Raw genomic sequence first — 13,170 nt, 5'->3', positions numbered from 1 at the left:
CTGCTATCTGTGCACTTCCATATGCCATTTGGCAGAGGCACATGACTACAGAATTTATTGCATAGCTTATATTCAGCAAAGACTAGTGCAATAACACAATTTAAAGTATACAATGATTACTAAAACACTTCCAACGTAAGATGAAATATGTCAAAGATAAACCAATTGTTTATTTTTAATAAAACATGAGTCACTGATTTATTACAATCTATTAAGTAGTTATGTAACATCAAGAAAACTTTCATTGCTTATTCAAGAACATTAGTTTACAAATAACTGTAACCAGAGGGGATTCAAGATGGTGGAAGAGTAAGATGTAGAGATCACCTTCCTCCCCACAAATACATCAGAAATACATCTACATGTGGAACAACCCCTACAGAACACCTACTGAACACTGGCAGACGACCTCAGACCTCCCAAAACACAAGAAACTCCCCACGTACCTGGGTAGGGCAAAAGAAAAAAGAAAAAACAGAGACAAAAAGAATAGGGACAGGACCTGCACCAGTGGGAGGGAGCTGTGAAGGAGGAAAGGTTCCTACACAATAGGAAGCCCCTTCATGGGCGGAGACTGAGGGTGGCCGAGGGGGTAAGCTTCAGAGCAATGAAGGAGAGTGCAGCAACAGGGGTGTAGAGGGCAAAGCGGAGAGATTCCCACACAGAGGACCAGTGCTGACCAGCACTCACCAGACTGAGACGCTTGTCTGCTCACCCGCCGGGGCAGGTGGGGGCTGGGAGCTGAGGCTCCAGCTTCAGTCAGATCCCAGGGAGATGACAGGGGTTGGCTGCATAAACACAGCCTGAAGGGGGCTAGTGAACCACAGCTAGCCAGGAGGGAGTCTGGGAAAAGGTCTGGAGCTACTGAAGAGGCAAGAGACTTTTTTCTTGCCTCTTTGTTTTGTGGTGCACGAGGAGAGGGGATAAAGAGCAACGCTTAAAGGAGCTCCAGAGATGGGCACGAGCCACGGCTATCAGCACAGACCCCAGAGACGGGCAAGAGAGGCTAAGGCTGCTGCTGCTGCCACCAAGAAACCTGTGTGCAAGCACAGGTCACTCTCCACACCTCCCCTTCCGTGAGCCTGTGCAGCCCACCACTGCCAGGGTCCTGTGATTCAGGGACAACTTCCCCGGGAGAACACACGGCATGCCTCAGGCTATTGCAACGTCATGTCGGCCTCTGCTGCCACAGGCTCACTCCACATTCCGTACCCCTCCCTCCCTCGGCCTGAGTGAGCCAGAGCCCCCGAATCAACAGCTCCTTTAACCGCGTCCTGTCTGAGCAAAGAATAGACGCCCTCAGGTGACCTACACTCAGAAGTGGGGCCAGATCCAAAGCTAAACACAAGGAGCAGTGCGAAAAAAGAAGAGAAAGGGAAATTTCTCCCAGCAGTCTCAGGAGCAGTGGATTAAACCTCAACAGTCAACTTGATGTACCCTGCGTCTGTGGAATACCTGAATAGACAATTAATCACACCAAACTGAGGAGGTGGACATTGGGAGAAAGGATATATATATATATATATTTCCATTTTTCACTTCTTGTGAGTGTGTATGTGTATGCTTCTGTGTGTGATTTTGTCTGTATTGCTCTGCTTTTACCGTGAGTCCTAGGATTCTGTCTGCCCATTTTTCTTTTTTTTTTCTTTTCTTTTCTTAGTATAGATTTTAGCGCATGTTATCAATTTGTGGATTTGTTTTTGGGTTTGTTTGCTCTCTTCCTTCTTTCTTTATTTTTCCTTACTTTTTAATTTTTTAATTTTTTTATTTTAATAACTTTATTTTATTTTATTTCATTTTATTTTCTTTTATTTCATTTTATTTGACCTTTCTTTCTTTCTCCTTCCTTCCTTCCTTCAGTACTTCCTTCCTTCCTCTCTCTTTCTTTCTTTCTTTCTTTCTTTCTTTCTTTCTTTCTTTCTTTCTTTCTTTCTTTCTTTCTGTCTTTTATTCTCAGCTGTATGAATAATAGGCTCTTGGTGCTCCAGCCAGGCATCAGGGCTGTGCCTCTGAGGTGGGAGAGCCAAGTTCAGGACATTGGTCCACCAGAGACCACACAGCTCCAAGTAATATTAAACGGGGAAAATCTCCCAGAGATCTCCATCTCAACACCAAGACCCAGCTCCACTCAACAACCAGCAAGCTACAGTGCTGGACACACTATGCCAAACAACTAGCAAGACAGGAACACAATGCCATCCATTAGCAGAGAGGCTGGCTAAAATCATAAAAAGGTCAGACACCCCAAAACACACCACCAGATTTGGACCTGCCCACTAGAAAGACAGGATCCAGCATCATCCACCAGAACACAGGCACTAGTCCCCAGGAAGCCTACACAACCAACTGAACCAACCTTAGCCACTTGGGGCAGACAGCAAAAGCAACGGGAACTATGAACTTGCAGTCTGCGAAAAGGAGACCCCAAACACAGGAACTGAAGCAAAATGAGAAGACAGAGAAACACAGCAGATGAAGGAGCAAGGTGCAAACCAAGCACACCTAACAAATGAGGAGGAAATAGGAAGTCTACCTGAAAAAGAATTCAGAATAATGAGAGTAAAGATAATACAAAATCCTGGAAATAGAATGGAGAAAATAAAATAAACGTTTACAAAGGACCTAGAAGAACTAAACACCAAACCAAACAATGATGAACAACACAATAAATGAAATTAAAAAATTTCTAGAAGGGCTCAATAGCAGAATAACTGAGGCAGAAGAAAGGATAAGTGACCTGGAAGATAAAATAGTGGAAATAACTAATGCAGAGCAGAATAAAGAAAAACCAAGGAAAAGAATTGAGGACAGTTTCAGAGACCTCTGGCACAACATTAAATGCACCAACTTTTGAAATAATAGGGGTCCCAGAAGAAGAAGGAAAAAGAAAGGGACTGAGAAAATATTGGAAGAGATTATTGTTGAAAACTTCCCTAATATGGGAAAGGAAATAGTTACTCAAGTCCAGGAAGCACAGAGAGTCCCATACAAGATAAGTCCAAGGAGAAAGACGCCAAGACACATATTAGTCAAACAATCAAAAATTAAATAAAAAGAAAAAAAAGATTAAAAGCAGCAAGGGAAAAACAACATACAAGGGAATCCTCATAAGGTTAATAGCTGATCTTTCAACAGAAACTCTGCAAGCCAGAAGGGAGTGGCAGGACATATTTAAAGTGATGAAAGGGAAAAATGTACAACTAAGATTACTCTACACAGCAAGGATCTCATTCAGATTTGATGGAGAAATTAAAACCTTTACAAACAAGCAAAAGCTAAGAGAATTCAGCACCACCAAACCAGCTTTAAAATAAATGCTAAAGGAACTTCTCTAGGCAGGAAACACAAGAGAAGGAAAAGATCTACAGTAACAAACCCAAAACAATAAAGAAAATGGTAATAGGAACATACATATCAATAATTACCTTAAATGTAATTGTATTAAATGCTCCCACCAAGAGACATAGACTAGATGAATCGATAAACAACCAGACCCATATATATGCTGTCTACAAGAGACCCAATTCAGACTTAAGGACACATACAGACTGAAAGTGACGGGATGGCAAAAGATATTCCATGCAATCGGAAATCAAAACAAAGCTGAAGTAGCAATTCTCATATCAGACAAAGTAGACTTTAAAATAAAGACTACTACAAGAGACAAAGAAGAACACTACATAATGATCAATGGATCAAACCAAGAAGAAGATATAACAATTGAAAATATTTATGCACCCAACATAGGAGCACCTCAATACATAAGGCAAAGGCTAACAGCCATAAAAGGGGAAATCGACAGTAACACAATATAGTAGGGGACTTTAACACCCAATTTCACCAATGGACAGATCATCCAAAATCAAAATGAATAAGGAAACACAAGCTTTAAATCACACATTAAACAAGATGGACTTAATTGATACTTTTAGGACATTCCCTCCGAAAACAACAGAATACACTTTCTTCTCAAGTGCTCGTGGAATATTCTCCAGGATAAATCATATGTTGGTTCACAAATCAAGCCTTGGTAAATTTAAGAAAATTGAAATCGTATCAAGTTTCTTTTCTGACCACAATGCTATGAGATTAGGTAAAAATCTGTAAAAAATACAAACACATGGAGGCTAAACAATACACTACTTCATAACCAAGAGATCACTGAAGAAATCAAGGAGGAAATCAAAAACACCTAGAAACAAATGACAATGAAAACACGACAAGCCAAAGCCTATGGGATGGAGCAAAAGCAGTTCTAAGAGGGAAGTTTATAGCAGTACAATCCTACTCTAAGAAACAATAAACATCTCAAATAAACAACCTAACCTTACATGTAGAACAATTAGAGAAAGAAGAACAAAAACACCCAAAACTTAGCAGAAGAAAAGAAATCATAAAGATCTGATCAGAAATAAATGAAAAAGAAATGAAGGAAATGGTGGCAAAGATCAATAAAACTAAAAGCTGGTTCTTTGAGAAGATAAACAAAATTGATAAACCATTAGCCAGACTCATCAAGAAAAAAAGGGAGAAGACTCAAATCAATAGAACTAGAAATCAAAAAGGAGAATTAACAACTGACAGTAGAAGTACAAAGGATCATGAGAGATTACTATAAGCAACTGTATGCCAATAAAATGGACAACCTGGAAGAAATGGACAAATTCTTAGAAATGCACAACCTGCCAAGACTGAATCAGGAAGAAATAGAAAATATGAACAGACCAATCACAAGCACTGAACTAAAACTGTGATTAAAAATCTTCCAATAAACAAAAGCCCAGGACAAGATGACTTCACAGGTTAATTCTATCAAAGATTTAGAGAACAGTTAACACCTATCTTTCTCAAACTTTTCCAAAATATAGCAGAGGGAGGAACACTCCCAAACTCATTCTATGAGGCCACCATCACCCTGATACCAAAACCAGACAAAGATGTCACAAAGAAAGGAAACTACAGGCCAATATCACTGATGAACATAGATGCAAAAATCCTCAACAAAATACTAGCAAACAGAATCCAGCAGCACATTAAGAGGATCATACACCATGATCAAGTAGGGTTTATGCCAGGAATTCAAGGATTCTTCAATAAATGCAAATCAATCAATGTGATACACCATATTAACAAATTGAAGGAGAAAAACCATATGATCAATTCAATAGATGCAGAGAAAGCATTCAAAAAAATTCAACACCCAGTTATGATAAAAACCCTCCAGAAAGTAGGCATAGAGGGAACTTACCTCAATATAATAAAGGCCATATGTGACAAACCCACAGCCAACATCATCCTCAATGGCAAAAAACTGAAACCATTTCCATAAGATCAGGAAGAAGACAAGGTTGCCCACTCTCACCTCTATTTTTCAACATAGTTTTGGAAGTTTTAGCCAATGCAATCAGAGAAGGAAAAGAAATAAAAGGAATCAAAAGCAGAAAAGAAGAAGTAAAGCTGTCACTGTTTGCAGATGACATGATACTATACATAGAGAATCCTAAAGATGCTACCAGAAAACTACTAGAGCTAATCAATGAATTTGGTAAAGTAGCAGGATACAAAATTAATGCACAGAAATCTCTTGCTTTCCTATACACTAATGATGAAAAATCTGAAAATGAAATCAAGAAAACACTCCCATTTACCACTGCAACAAAAAGAATAAAATACCTAGGAATAAACCTACCTAAGGAGACAAAAGACCTGTATGCAGAAAATTAAAGACACTGATGAAAGAAATTAAAGATGATACAAATAGATTGAGACATATACCATGTTCTTGGATTGGAATAATCAACATTGTGAAAATGACTCTACTACCCAAAACAATCTACAGATTCAATGCAATCCCTATCAAACTACCACTGGCATTTTTCACAGAACTGGAAGACAAAATTTCACAATTTGTATGGAAACATAAAAGACCCCGAATAGCCAAAGCAATCTTGAGAAAAAAAAAAAATGGAGCTGGAGGAATCAGACTCCCTGACTTCAGACTATACTACAAAGCCACAGTAATCAAGATGGTATGGTACTGGCACAAAAACAGAAATATAGATCAATGGAACAGAATCAAAAGCCCAGAGATAAACCCACACACATATGGTCACCTTATGTTTGATAAAGGAGGCAAGAATATACAATGGAGAAAAGACAGCATATTCAATAATTGGTGCTGGGAACACTGGACTGCTACATGTAAAAGAATGAAATTAGAACCATCCCTAACACCATACAAAAGACTAAACTCAAAATGGATTAAAGACCTAAATGTAAGGCCAGACCCTATCAAACTCTTAGAGGAAAACACAGGTAGAACACTCTGTGACATAAATCACAGCAAGATCCTTTTTGACCCACCTCCTAGAGAAATGGAAATAAAAAGTAAATAAAATAAACAAGTGGGACCTAATGAAACTTAAAAGCTTATGCACAGAAAAGGAAACAAGACCAAAAGACAGCCCTCAGAATGGGAGAAAATATTTGTAAATGAAGCAACTGACAAAGGATTAATCTCCAAAATTTAAGAGCAGTTCATGCAGCTCAATATCAAAAAAACAAACAACCCAATCCAAAAATGGGCAGAAGACCTAAGTAGACATTTCTCCAAAGAAGACATACAGATTGCCAACAAACACATGAAAGAATGCTCAGCATCATTAATCATTAGAGAAATACAAATCAAAACTACAATCAGATATCATCTCACACCAGTCAGAATGGCCATCATCAAAAAATCTACAAACAATAAATGCCAGAGAGGATGTGGAGAAAAGTGAACCCTCTTGCACTGTTGGTGGGAATGTAAATTGATACAGCCACCTGGTGGACAGTATGGAGGTTCCTTAAAAAACTAAAAGTAGAACTTCCATACGACCCAGGAATCCCCCCACTGGACATATACCGGAGAAAATCATAATTCAAAAAGAGACATGTGCCACAATGTACATTGAAGCTGTATTTACAATAGCCAGGACATGGAAGCAACCTAAGTGTCCATCAACAGATGAATGGGTAAAGAAGATGTGGCACATATATACAATGGAATATTACTCAGCCATAAAAAGAAACAAATTTGAGTTATTTGTAGTGAGGTGGATGGACCTAGAGTCTGTCATACAGAGTGAAGTAAGTCAGAAAGGGAAAAACAAATACTGTATGCTAACACATATATATGGAATCTAAAAAAAAAAAAAAGTTATGAAGAACCTAGGGGCAAGATGGGAATAGACGCAGACCTACTAGAGAATGGACTTGAGGACACGGGGAGGGGGAAGGGTAAGCTAGGACAAAGTGAGATAGTGGCATGGACATATATACACTACCAAATGTAAAATACATAGCTAGTGGGAAGCAGCTGTGTAGCACAGGGAGATCAGCTCGGTGCTTTGTGACCACCTAGAGGGGTGGAATAGGGAGGGTGGGATGGAGGCAGATGCAAGAGGAAAGAGATATGGGGATATATGTATATGTATAGCTGATTTACTTTGTTATAAAGCAGAAACTAACACACCATTGTAAAGCAATTATACTCCAATAAAGATGTTTAAAAAAAAAAGAAAGAAAGAAATTGATAAATGGGCAGAAACAGAGTAAGTAAAATACGAAAAAATCTGAGTGCACTGCATATAGCAAAAGTAAGTTTTCTTTGTGAAACTTTTGTTTCAAATATATGAGTGTGTGTATGTATGTATGTAGATGAACGCATATGAATTTTGGGTTGTAAAATAAAATGTATTTTACACTTGGCATCACAGCCAAAAGTTTAAAAAGCACTGATTTGAACTATTTATTTTCTCTCTCAGAGCTTCTGATTTGTCATCTATAAGCTGGAAATAAAAATAACAGCAAATAAAAAAAATAATAACTCTAACCATTATTTTCAAACTAAGTAGTATTATTCCTTTAACAAAGCAAAAAATGCTGTAGGTCATATAATTACTTTGAGGAGAAAGACTGTTTAGAACTAAACCTGCCACATAATGAATCTTTAATAAGTACTTGTTGAATGAACAAATGAATGAATGAATGAATATTTATGTCTTACCAGTTGGGTCTTGGACATCCTATTCGCCGTGATGTGTCCTTACAAATGAGAAGACAATTACAAGGGCATCTAACATACTTCTTCCCTGTTGGGGGGTTTTTGATTGGCTATATAAGAGAAGAAAATATAAACACAGCAAATTAACCCAAGTACATATTGCCAAAACTTGTTTGTATATAAAATGGAAATGATTCTTAAAATCTAAGGCTCCCCATAGTGCTACCAAAGTACACATTAAGGAAAAGTGCATCGTTAAGTGATTTTTTTTAAATTTTATTGAAGTATAGTTGATTTACAATGCCGTGTTAATTTCTGCTGTACAGCAAAATGACTCAGTTATACATATTTATATTCTTTTTCATATTATTTTCCATTATGGTTTAACACAGGATATTGAATATAGTTCCCTGTGCTATAAAATAGAACCTTGTTGTTTATCCATCCTATATATAATAGTTTGCATCTACTAGTCCCAACCTCCCAATCCTTCCCTCCTCAATCCGTCTGCCCCTTGGCAGCCACAAGTCTGTTCTCTATGTTTGTGAGTCTCTTTCTGTTTCATAGATAGTATCATATTTTAGATTCCACATATAAGTGATATCATATGGTATTTGACTTTCTCTTTCTGACTTACTTCACTTAGTATAATAATCTCTAGTTGCATCCATATTGCTACAAATGGCATTATTTCATTCTTTTCAATGGCTGAGTAATATTCCATTGTGTGTGTGTATATATATATATATATATATATATATATATATATATATATATATATATATATATGTTCATAGCAGCACTATTTACAATAGCCAAGACATGGAAACAACCTAAGTGTCCACTGACAGATGAATGGATATATATATATATACCACATCTTCTTTATCCATTCATCTGTCAGTGGACACTTAGGTTGTTTCCATGTCTTGGCTATTGTAAATAGTGCTGCTATGAACATAGAGGTGCATGTACCTTTTTGAACTAAAGTCTTGTCTGGGTATATGCCCAAGAGTAGGATTGCTGGATCATATGGCAACTCTGTTTTTAGTTTTTTGGGGAACCTCCTTACTGTTTTCCATGGTGGCTGCACCAGTTTACATTCCCACTAACAGCATAGGAGGGTTCCTTTTCCTCCACACTCTCTCTAGCATTTGTTATTTTTAGACTTTTTAATGATGGCCATCCTGACTGGTGTGAGGTGGTACCTCATTGTAGTTTAGATTTGCATTTCTCTAATAATTAATGATGAATCATAGGTGATTTTAAATAGCTCAAATGTTGGTAAACACTCTATAAAATTTGGGGAACTGTAGAGATTTAATTATGAAAGGCATATTTCAAAATTAGTTTGTATTAGCCTGGAGTTGTTTTCCATTTAAAGTTCACAAGACAAGGTCATTTATCTGCCTCACCAGGGGCAAACATTCACTGAGGGTTCTTACATATGTCTGAGAAAAGCAAGCTCAAAAAGAATAGTAGGGAAAGAGGAGTATATCACAAATTTGAAATTTTCTTAAACTTTACTCACTAGAATACAATTGATTAATTTTATGGCATCTTTTAGCTTAAAAAAAACTTATTATAGCTCCTAATGCTAGCATTTCCTTTTTTCTTTAACTTTACAGTAAATTTAAAAGTTAGAATAAATAACACCAAAGAAAACACTCCTCTCATTACTAGGACTTAAGCTTGTTAAAGCAAATAAACTCTGAAGCACTGAGAGGCATAGAGCACCACTCCTGTGGCATGCTTGCCAAAATGTATAACCTGAATTTAATCACAAGATAACATCAGACAAACCCAAATGAGGAACATTCTACAAAATATCTTACCTGTACTCTTCAAAACTGTCAAGGCAATAGAAGACAAAGACTAAATTTCAGATTAAGGGAGATTAAAGGAACATGATAATCAAACACAACATGTAATTCTAAATTGACTCCTGGACCAGATTTTTTTTTTTAATGGAACAATTGGGCAAACATGAATTAAGTCAAAAGATTAAATAACAGTATTGTATCAATGTTAATTTCCTGAATTTGATAACTGTACTGTGATTGTATAAGTGAATGCCCTTTTTTTTTTAGGAAAGTTTACACTAAATTTTAGTAAATTTACACTAAAATGTCTAGGGGTAGAAGAGCACCATGTCCACAATTACCTTAAAAGGTTTTGAAAAAACTATTTATTTATTTAGAGAGAGAAAGCTACTTTGGCAAAGTGTCAATGTTTGTGGAATGTGGGTGAGGGGCCCACATGGGAATTCTCTATACTATGTACTACTATTTTTCTAGCTTTCTGTAAGTCTGCAACATATATTTTTTTTAAGATTTAAGAATTTTAAGTAAATAACCTTGGTAGAAATATATATGTTAGCAATAAGCCATCTGCAATTTATTAAATTATACTATAGATAGAATCTGACTATCTAAAATTCACAAACATCCAGAATGTGTTCCAATATAATCTAAAGTATCAAGAAGCAGAATTTGTCTTAATTTCTCTGTATACATATGTTACCATTAAGTAAATGTGTGTTTGGCAAATGACAAGATTTATTTTTATACAGACATACCTCATTTTACTGTGCTGTGCTTTATTGTGCTTTGCAGATACTGTGCTATTTTACAAATTGAAGGTTTGTGGCAATCTTGTATCAAGCAAGTCTATCAGCATCATTTTTCAAATAGCATTTGCTCACCTTGTGTCTCTGTGTCACAATTTTGGTAATTCTCACAATTTTGGAATGTTTTTCATTATTATAATATTTGTTATTTTGATCTGTGATCAGTGATCTTTGATGTTAGTACTGTGATTGTTTTGGAGTGCCACAAATTTTGCCCACATAAGACAGCAAACTTAATCGAAGAATGTTGTATCTGTTCCGACTGCTCCACCTAGTGACCCCTTTTCTCTCCCTCTCCTTGGGCCTCCCTATTCCCCGAGACACAACAATATTGAAATTAGGCCAGTTAATAACCCTACAATGGCCTCTAAGCATTGAAGTGAAAGGAAGATTCACACATCTCTCACTTTAAATCAAAAGCTAGAAATGATTAAACTTAGTGAGCAAGGCATGTCCAAAGCTGAGACAGGCCAAAAGCTAAGCCTCTTGCACAAAAGAGCCAAGTTGTAAATGCAAAAGAAAAGTTCTCAAAGGAATCTAAAAGTGCTACTCCAGTGAACATACAAATGATACGAAAGCAAAACGGTCTTATTGCAGATATGGAGAAAGTTTTAGTAGTCTGGATAGATGATCAAACCAGATACAACATTCCCTTAAGCCAAAGCCTAATCCAGAGCAAGACCCTAACTCTATTCAATCCTATGAAGGCTAAGAGGTGACAAAACTGTAGAAGAAAAGTTCGAAGCTAGCAAAAGTTAGTTTATGAAGTTTAAAGAAAGGAGCCAACTCCATAAAATAAAATTGCAAGGTGAACTGCCAATGGCCCAGCTCACAAATTCCAGATATCAGGAGCAGCTCTGACCTGGGAACTCTAAGCCAAACTAATCCAACTCATTAGGTGCAAGTCCTCTGCACAAGGTCTTCAGGGACCTGAAGCTAGACTAAGGGTGAAAGAAAAGGTATAAATTCCATGAAGATAGAGACATTAGCCATCAATCACATAGAGGTTAAAGGAAAGAAGCTGAATCTGAACCCTAGCAGTCTGACTCCAGGGCTTGTGTGCTTAACTGCATAACCAACAGTATGTGTAATGCAAAACTGCAGAATTTTTCAATTCCTGTCCAAGATGGCAGAGTAGAAGGGCCTTCAGCTTACTTCTTCTCATGAGCAAACAAAAATCACAACTAACTATGGAACAACCATCGATTAAGAAGAGTGGAACCTACTAAAAAAGATATTTTACATCCAAAGACATAAGAAGAACCACAATAAGACAGTAGAAGGGGTGCACTCCTGATATAATCAAATTCCATACCCCCCCAGGTGAGTGGCCCACAAACTGGAGAACAATTATATCTCAGAAGTTCTCCCATAGGAGTGAGAGTTCTGAGCCCCACATCAGGCTCTGCAGCTTGGGGGTCTGGCATTGGAGGAGGAGCCCTCAGACAATTTGGCTTTGAAGGCCAGAAGAACTTGATTGCAGGAGCTCCATAGGACTCCTGCAGAGACTTTGGAGACTCAGAAACAGAGACTCCACTCTTAGAGGGTGCACACAAGGTCTTGTGTGCACTGGTAGCCAGGGTAAAAGCAATGACTTCATAGGAGCCTGGGACACACTCACCTGCTGGTCTTGAAGGGTATTCTGGGGAGGCGGGAGGGTGGCTGTGGCTTACTCTGGGGACAACAACACTGGTGACAGTGTTACCAGGGGACATTCATTGACGTGAGCTCTCCTAGAGGCCAACATTTTGGCATCAAGTCCTGGTCCCACCCAATAGCCTGTAGGCTCCAGTGCTGGGACGTCTCAGGCCAAACAACCAACAGGGTGAGAACACAGCTTCACCCATCAGCAGACAGGCTGCCTAAAGTGTTCCTGAGCACACAGCTGCCTCTAGACACACCCCTTGATACGGCCCTGCCCATCAGAAAGCCAAGACCCAGCTCCACCCACCAGTGGGCAGGCACTGGCTCCACCCACCAGGAAGCCTACATAAGCCTCTAGACCTGCCTCACCCACAAGGAGGCAGACACCAGAAGCAAGAAACCACAGTCCAGCAGCCAGTGGAACTGAGTCTACAAACACAGGTCAGAATCTACCCTGGGATCAGCTGGTTCCTGGCCCTCAGTGATGAGAGGGGACTGTATTACTGGGACACACAGGAAATCCCCACTTATCCAAGGCTGAGAAACATAACTAACCTTCTATATACATAAAAATACAAATAGAATTTTAGACAAAATGAGAAGACAGAGGAATATGTTCCAGACAAAGGAACAAGATAAAACCCCAGAAGAACAACTAAGTGAAGTAGAGATAGGCAAACTACCCAAGAAAGAGTTCAGAGTAATGACAATAAAGATGATCCAAGAACTCAGGAAAAGAATGGATGCTCAAGCAAGAACTTACAAGAACTTTTTAACAAAGAGTTAGAAAATATAAAGAACAACCAAACAGAGTTGAAGAAAACAAAAATGAAAAACACACTAGAAGGAA

The 13,170-nt window shown here is 38.1% G+C and overlaps 1 protein-coding gene across 1 annotated transcript in view; it reads right to left on the bottom strand.

The window, feature by feature from the left end:
* The window catches only part of PIP4P2 (phosphatidylinositol-4,5-bisphosphate 4-phosphatase 2), an 82,864-nt gene that overhangs the window by 40,449 nt on the left and 29,245 nt on the right, over positions 1-13,170 (bottom strand). The window contains exon 3 of the mRNA XM_082601151.1: positions 8,051-8,157. Coding sequence (XP_082457277.1) covers positions 8,051-8,157 — 107 coding nt within the window. The remainder of the gene's footprint in view (positions 1-8,050; positions 8,158-13,170) is intronic.

Source organism: Mesoplodon mirus, assembly GCF_964341445.2.
Source record: "Mesoplodon mirus genome assembly, chromosome: 16".
Taxonomy (NCBI): Eukaryota; Metazoa; Chordata; class Mammalia; order Artiodactyla; family Ziphiidae; genus Mesoplodon; species Mesoplodon mirus.
Note: the sequence above shows the minus strand (reverse complement) of the source record. Positions and strands in the feature narration are given on the sequence as shown.